General features: G+C 39.0%; 1 protein-coding gene across 5 annotated transcripts in view; it reads left to right on the forward strand.

The window, feature by feature from the left end:
* The window catches only part of LOC145256502 (very long chain fatty acid elongase AAEL008004-like), a 462,810-nt gene extending 460,637 nt beyond the window's left edge, over positions 1-2,173 (forward strand). For all 5 annotated transcript variants that reach the window (XM_080115480.1, XM_080115499.1, XM_080115471.1 and 2 more), the window contains one exon: positions 1,787-2,173. In XM_080115480.1, coding sequence (XP_079971606.1) covers positions 1,787-2,035 — 249 coding nt within the window. In that variant the 3' untranslated portion in view covers positions 2,036-2,173. The remainder of the gene's footprint in view (positions 1-1,786) is intronic.
* Positions 2,174-7,947: the final 5,774 nt, after the last annotated feature.

Consider the following 7,947-nt stretch of genomic DNA (forward strand, 5'->3'; position numbering starts at 1 on the left):
TTCTCGTCTTGGAAAAGCTCCATGTCTTGACAAGCTTCTGGGCCTATCTGTTGTTTGACGTATATCTAACTGATAAAAAATGACATTATGTCAAAAAACGATATTATTTTTGCACCAACCTAATATAAGCAAGATAGCAGCGTCCAGCAAAGAGAAAATATATAAACAAAGACAACTATTTTCACTTTTATATTACAAAATGACATCTTACATTTTCTTGTTTATTTATTGCATTTTTCTATATCATGATTATATCCAAAAATAGTCCCCACCCCTTTCACATATTAAAAATGATAATGTTCGCCTTGCTGTGTTTATACCTTGAAATTTGTAGATGAGCTAAAATAAAAATAGTATGGCAAGAAGATCCAGGCAAGATAATGCAGACTTAGCTGAGAGAGAGATGGGTGTTGAAGTGGTGACTATGCACTGAACGATGATTTTCACTAATCATTCAAGTGTTTCTATGACCAACTTACTTACAACTTACTTACAATCAAGGCCCAAGAGAACTAAGTTATCAAAGCAAAAAAACTTAACAAGATCAAGTGGATACTCAAGCTGCAGATATTGATGCACAGAACATGCTAAAAGAGTTTTAGACTCCATTTAGATTTCAATTAAATTAAATATCCATAGATAACAGATCATTTTTGGATCCTTTCAGACGGGTACTTTGAATGTTTAATTTTTACACATACGCAAAAGATAATGTTTTAATTTTACACATACGCAGGATAATGTTTTATTCGACTTAGCCTGCCAAGGTCAACTGTTTTGTTTTCAATATTAACTCAAATAGCATGTGTTTGAATGCCCTTCTGATGATCTCAAAGGCTGGAGATGCACATCATTGGTATTCTTTAGGGCATGCACCACCAGGAAGAGCGATTCTAGGTAGAGCAATTCCAGGCAGGACCAATCCAGTTGCCCCAGTCTACACTGAAGCTGAAGCCCTTCCTGTGCAAATTGCAGGGTGTTTACCTGTACAACTGAGTATACAACTGAGACGGAGATTCCTCTGTGAAAGCCCGAAGTAAAACTGCCAGCCCCTAAAACAGATCTCCAGAAGTAATTGATCAACACGGCTTTGATGTCAGATTTTACTCCCTCTATGCAAATTGTTTTGAATGAATTGATTTCATCTTTTTTACATTTTCACCCCAAAAAAAATTGCCACTTTGTTGTAGGGGGCTACTATCGGGGACATAAGCATCAGGGGTACTGTGTAGGAAGTTGGGCAGCAAGATGTCGGTTCACGTTGCACTTGAACTTCTGCATGTCAGTGCAGTCGGGGAAGCAGGGACCCGGAAGGGAATTCCAAAGTCTAGCTGAAGAAGAAAATACTGTAGTAGAAGGCTCTCTTACATCTAGGGATCTCTACTGTGAAGGGGTGGGATTTAGCTGCTTGTCGGGGGAAACGTGATAGATAGATCTGTGATAGGGAATGAGATATAGAGAAGTTACGTGTTGTAGTACCAGCTGCGTTTGTGTAAAATCCAAGTCAGTTTCTGTGGTGGACATTGAAGTCACCAAATGCATGCACTTGTGCGCTAATGTCGGGGAAAAGGGCTGTATCTATGCTGTCAGAAACTTTGTTTATTAGGGCACAGTCCTGGGTCGAGGGAGTATCAATGAGTATCGGGTTTCATTAATAATTGATTCAGAAAATTAAGAATTGAAATATAATTCAAATAAAATATTGAATATTATGAATATAAAGCATGATTGAAATGATTTTTTTAAATGCAATATTTGATGGGTTTTTTTTTTATTGTTTTTTCAGGTCCAGTTTATAACTGTAATTACGCATAGCCTGCAATTGCTCTTCATAGAGTGTAATTATCCTTTGATTTTCGCTCTTGCTATTGCTGCCAATTCTTTCATGATGTTAATTCTGTTTGGAGACTTTTATTGGAAGACTTATTCTCAGAAGAAATCCTCAACTGATAAGCACAATTCGAATCATACTAAGAACAATCGACACCAAAATAATTCAAAGGAGAATCAAACTGCTGCACTCAAAATGGATTAAGTCCAAATTCTACTTTTTATATTTTCGAATTAAATATTAAAAAAAAATAATTTACAAATAAAATCTGCTATTGTTTAAAACCTTGTTATCAATCTTTTATGATCAGTTTTTCAATAAAATAAAATATATGCGAAAATATTCCTCAGTTTGGGGATTGAATTATATTTGTAAAAATTTCATTTTAATTGTTACAACTTGCAATTAATTCACCAAGTGATCACTTGGTGAATTAATTGCAAATTGTAATAATTGTAGTAATTTGTGTGTGTGTGTATCATCTTTATATTAAAATATATCTCTCCCTCTTTCTCTTGCTATATTTTCTTTCATTTGTCCAAACCTCTCTTTCTCCTTCGCCCAATCCATTCTCTCTCTTGTTTCTTGAAAAAAATAGTAATGTGACTCATTTACCAGAGCTGTTTTAAATGTAACTGGACAATGTTTGCAAATTGCAATGCAATGACATTCTTGTTGCTGGATTCATTTGAAGTTGAATAAAATATCCTGTTACCAAAAATAATTTTAGCTATCTGTTTTACGCAGCAGGAAACAATGAAATTGCTACGTAAAACAGAAGTATAATACTTTAGCATTGCTAAAAGTATTGTTTGGATAATCGAGAAAATTTGAGGCAGAAAAGCAACAGCATTCAGTCGACACTGATTGACCTTGATCTTCACACGTTTATATAAAAAACTGAGACGTTTGCATTTTCACCAACAAAATGTAGGATGCATTTAAAGTATAAAACAGTGATGTTTTGTTCAAAAAGTTTTATTCTAGAAATAATAATTAAAAAATCAATAAAAAAAAATTGCTGATTCCGCATTACAAAGACAATTCTTCATAATTTCACACTTAAATCAGACAACTCATAGCTTGGCCTCATCGGGTATCTGCTTTACATTTATTTGTTTCAACAACATAAATTATTTTCTTACAACTCTTGACTCAACATTGGCATATTTCAAATGTACTATTACGATCCAAATGTTATTGAAGACTTGCACAATAGGATCCTCTTCTCGCAACATTTCCAACAAATATAGGTTACTGCGTACACATATGCTCCAACCAGGTGACAGTGTGTACAGATAACCAGGTGACAGGTACAGGGCTGCTTGATGTTAGAATGGAATGTGTATGTGGACGTCAACTGGCAGTGGAACAGGTAGCCTGATGTAAACAGGCAGTGGAACAGGTAGCCTTAACGGCTACAGGCACTGGAATGGGAAGAGCTGGAAGCAGCAGGAGTGAACTGGAGTTTGCTAGTTGTAGAAAGGTTTAGTCAAGTGATTTGTTGTTCACATAAAACAAGTAGTTTGTTGAAAAGAGTTAGGGTTGAACTACTATTACTGCTGCTTCGACAAAGGGTACTTCACAGTCGTGATTCAGGAGTCTTCCTGCCTCCTAGCTAGATTGGAGTTATTTAGTTCTCTCACACTGCAAGAATTGTGGTCGGAAAGTGGGATTGAAAAGTCAGTGCCCCCAAGGAAGGAGCACTTTGACCTGCAAAAAGTACCTGGGTAGCCCCGTCGGTATTCCCCCATGAGGCACCTCAGGTTAATAAGAGAGAGAAGGCAAAAGGTGGGACTTCCTAAAACGGCACAGAACTCAACAGGGACCGGAATAGTTTTTTTTTTTTACATCTTCACCCCAAACATTGTCACTTTGGTGACTATCAGGGGCAACAACTACTGGGGCACTATGTTGGGATTTGGGCAGCAAGATGTCGGTTCACATTACACTTGAACTTTTGCATGTCAGTACAGTTGGGGAAGAAACTATTGGAGTAGAAAGATCTTTTACATCTAGGGATCTCTACTGTGTGGGGGTGGGATTTAGCTGCCTGTCGGGTTTGTCTACGTCGTGGGGGCACTAGTGTCTGCAGTTCACCATTAAAATACTTGTAGAACAGGCAGAGGGATGCAACATTTCGTCGATGGGACAGAGGCTGAAGCTTAGGGCCTATCAGACTGGTAACTCTCTTTTGAACCTTGTCTAGGAGCGAGAGACTAGTAGCACCAGCCCAAATGTAACAGCAATACTCCATATATGGGCAAATGGTAGCCTTAGGATACTTTCAGGTGTTAGTAGTTTTCTAGCACGGTAGAGAGAGCCTACCTTCTTCGCAGCAGCTCTGTTAGGCTAAGCAGTTTGAAAGATGTACTCTCACGGTCCATTGTTATTGGTGGCAGAGAAGGTTTCTTGTAATTATTGAAGAAAACCAGTTTAGTCTTGGCAGCATTGAATGTGACCATCCATTTTTGTCCCTATTCCACTACAGATTGGAGGTCATCCTCTAGTGTTTTTACCATTTCTTTAGATATGTGTTCATTTCTTTTCCTGTTATCAGCATATATACCCATCTCATAGGTAATTTTGTAGCGAATTAGGAACAATAGAGGTCCAAGGATAGACCCCTGAGGCACTCCTGCATTTATATCATATTGTACGACCATCAACCTGGATTTTTCTTTTATCTAAGAAGAATTTAATTACCGTATGATTTAATTTTCCTGAGGAGACTCTCATGCCATACCCGGTCATGATCAGCATTCCCGCGCAAGCTGTCCACATATGTCTAGACACCGCTCTACCCTCTCCTGCTTTGTATGTTCAGAGATTACAGTGAGGATGTCAGCTGTGGAACGGCCTTGTCTAAATCCATATTTTTTTGTCAGTCAGAAGTTTAGTAAGGTTAATTATGGTCTCAAATATTTTGGCAAAAAGTGTGGGGGGCGATAATTTGATTTCGCCAGAATACAGAAGCAGTTTTCCAGCAGGTTCCTACCTAGCAAAATTCATTAAGGCATTTGTTGTAGAGTTTTAAGAGAACTGGAGCTACTTTGGCTGAGCACTTTTTTAATAGCATAGCTGGGATGAGATCAGGTCCACATGCTTTTGAAAGGGGTGATTTTTAGATTGTCTAGCGTGGCGTCTGTCCGCAAAAGAAAATCAGGTAGAAGTGTGGAGTTTGAGGCAAACCGAATGGCAAGCATATTGCTGAGCAAACAACCTTGGATAGTGTGGAATTGTTGATTGCCCATTATTTACTACACTGTTGTAGACTTTCCAGAAGTCACGAGTTCCTAGTTTTTTAGTGGTTTCAGTAAATTCTCTCTTAGCTGTCGCTAATGTTACTTCTATATACTTTTGTCTGTTTGAACTGGACTTATGTCGGTTAAATCTGCGGTATGCCTTTGAGCAGGTAGAAGTAAGGAGAGCAAGTAGAAGCAAGCAGTTGCGCAAGCTTGCTATAAAATTTCCACATGTGCTTCAATTGCCGTTTTGATTGATTGGTCTCAATTGCGCACTGTTCAGCAGGAAGAGAAAAAATATTTCTCCATGGGGCATCTCTGATAAGATCTCTGATGGCTTCCCAGTCAGCTTTCTTATAATATGCCGTTGTTTTGAGCCAATGCTTCAGTTTTGGCTCTAGAGTTTAGGGTGATTTCGACCATGATCAGCATTCCTGCGCAAGCTGTCCACATTTATTTATACAATCTAGAAGTGATGCTGGTTGGAAATGTAACCATTTGTGATAGTGAGTGAGATATAGCGAAAGTAGATAATCCGAGCTGCATATGTGTAAGTAGATAATCCAAGCCAGTTTTTGTGGTGGACATTAACGTCACCAACAGAGACTTTGTTTATTATGGGGTAGTCCTGGGTCGAGGGAGAGTGGTAGAGAAAATAAAAGTTGCACATAAAGGCTTGATCGTCTGACACCGCAATCAACAACACAAGAAATACGTCACCATCAACACAGCAAATACGTCATCCTCGTCATCGCAATCACATCGTCACATCGATGACACACAAGAAATACGTCACCCTCGTGATCGCAATCAAACACAGCAAATACGTCAACCTCGTCATCGCCATCAACAAGACAAGAAATTACGTCATGGCAATCAACAACACAAGAAATACGTCACCCTCGATGTAACACACGAAATACATATCTCGACATCGCAATCACACAACAACACAGCCTCACATCGCTATCAACAACACAACAGCTACGTCGCCCTCGTCATCGGAATCGACGCAATCATCGCAATCGACGCAATCAACTCAAAAAATACGTCAGCGTCATCATCGCAATCAATAACACAAGAAATACGTAACCCTCGTCATCGCAATCAACAAATATGTCACCCTCGTAACACACGAAATACATATCTCGACATCGCAATCAACAACAAGAAATACGTCACGCTCGTCATCGCTTCTCATCGCAAATCACCAACACAATTGTAATCGCAATCAACAACACAATAAATACGTCATCGCCATCAATACAGCATCAACACAGCAAATACGTGTGTAACCCTCGTCATCGCAATCAACAACACAAGAAATATATAAATATACACAACACAGCAAATACGTCATTCTCATCATCGTAATCAACAACCTCATCGCAATCAACAACGCAAGAAATAAGACACGTCGACATCGCAATCAACAACACAAGAAATACTTCTAGCCATCGCAATCAACAACACAGCAAATACTTCTAGCCATCGCAATCAACAACACAGCAAAATACTTCTAGCCATCGCAATCAACAATAGAATAAATATGTCACCATTGTTATCGCAACACAGCAAATACGTCACACACAGCAAATACGTCACACTCAGCAAAACACACCATACAATCAAAAAAACACATCAACAAAACCTTGCCATCGCAATCAACAACACAGCAAATACGTCAACAACACAGCAGATACTTATCATCGCAATCAAGAAATACGTCACCCTCGTCATCGCAATCCACAACACAGCAAATAAAGTATATTTCTTGTGTTGTTGAGTGACGTATATCTTGTGTTGTTGATTGCGATGACACACCCTCGTCATCGCAATCAACAACACAAGAAATATACGTCAATCAACAACACAGCAAATACGTCATTCTCATCATCGCAATCAACAACACAGCAAAATACGTCACCTCGACACAATTAACACCACAATTACACCACATGTCACCCTCGTCATCGCCAACAACACAATTAACACCACAGCAAATATGTCACCCTCGTCATAGCCATCGTATTTCTTGTCATCGCCATACACAACACACGAAATACGTCATCCTCGACATCGCAATCAACAAAAAAAGAAATACGTCACCTCAACATCGCACCGAAAGAATTACATCACACTCGTCTGTGTTGTCGATTGCGATGACGACGGTAACGTGTTTGCTTTGTAGTTTTTTGCGATGACGAGGGTTATGCTGTGTGATATGAGGGTTATGTTTTTTTGTGATGACGAGGGTTATGATGGCGATGATGAGGGTTATGATGGCGATGATGAGGGTTACGTAATATTTCTTGTGAGGGTTGTGAGGTTTACTCACAACCCTCACAACCCTCGTCGACAACACAAGCAATATCTTGTGTTGTCGACGAGGGTTGTGAGGGTTGTGAGGTTTACACAAGAAATATACGTCAACCAACAACACAGCAAATACTTCATTCTTGTGTTGATTGCAATGACGTATTTCTTGTGTTGTTGATTGCAATGTCGAGGTGACGTATTTCTTTTCAGATGCCGAGATATATATTTCGTGTATTCACACTTGTGTCTTATTACAAAACAAGAAATACGTCACCCTCGTCATCACCAATATGTAATCCTCGTCATCGCCGACACGAAATATATATCTCGACATCGGAAAAGAAATACGTCACATATTTGCTGTGTGTGTTAATTTTGGTGTTAATTGTGTTGTTGATTGCGATGACGAGGTGGTGTGTGATTGCGATGATGAGAATGAAGTATTTGTTGTGTTGTTGATTGACTGTGACGTATATCTGTGTTGTTGATTGCCATGACGAGGGTTACACACGTATTTGCGCAATGTGTAACCCTCGTCATCGCAATCAACAA

The sequence above is a fragment of the Euprymna scolopes genome, chromosome 3 (genome assembly GCF_053919585.1).
Source record: "Euprymna scolopes isolate OS-2025 chromosome 3, ASM5391958v1, whole genome shotgun sequence".
NCBI classification, from domain to species: Eukaryota; Metazoa; Mollusca; class Cephalopoda; order Sepiida; family Sepiolidae; genus Euprymna; species Euprymna scolopes.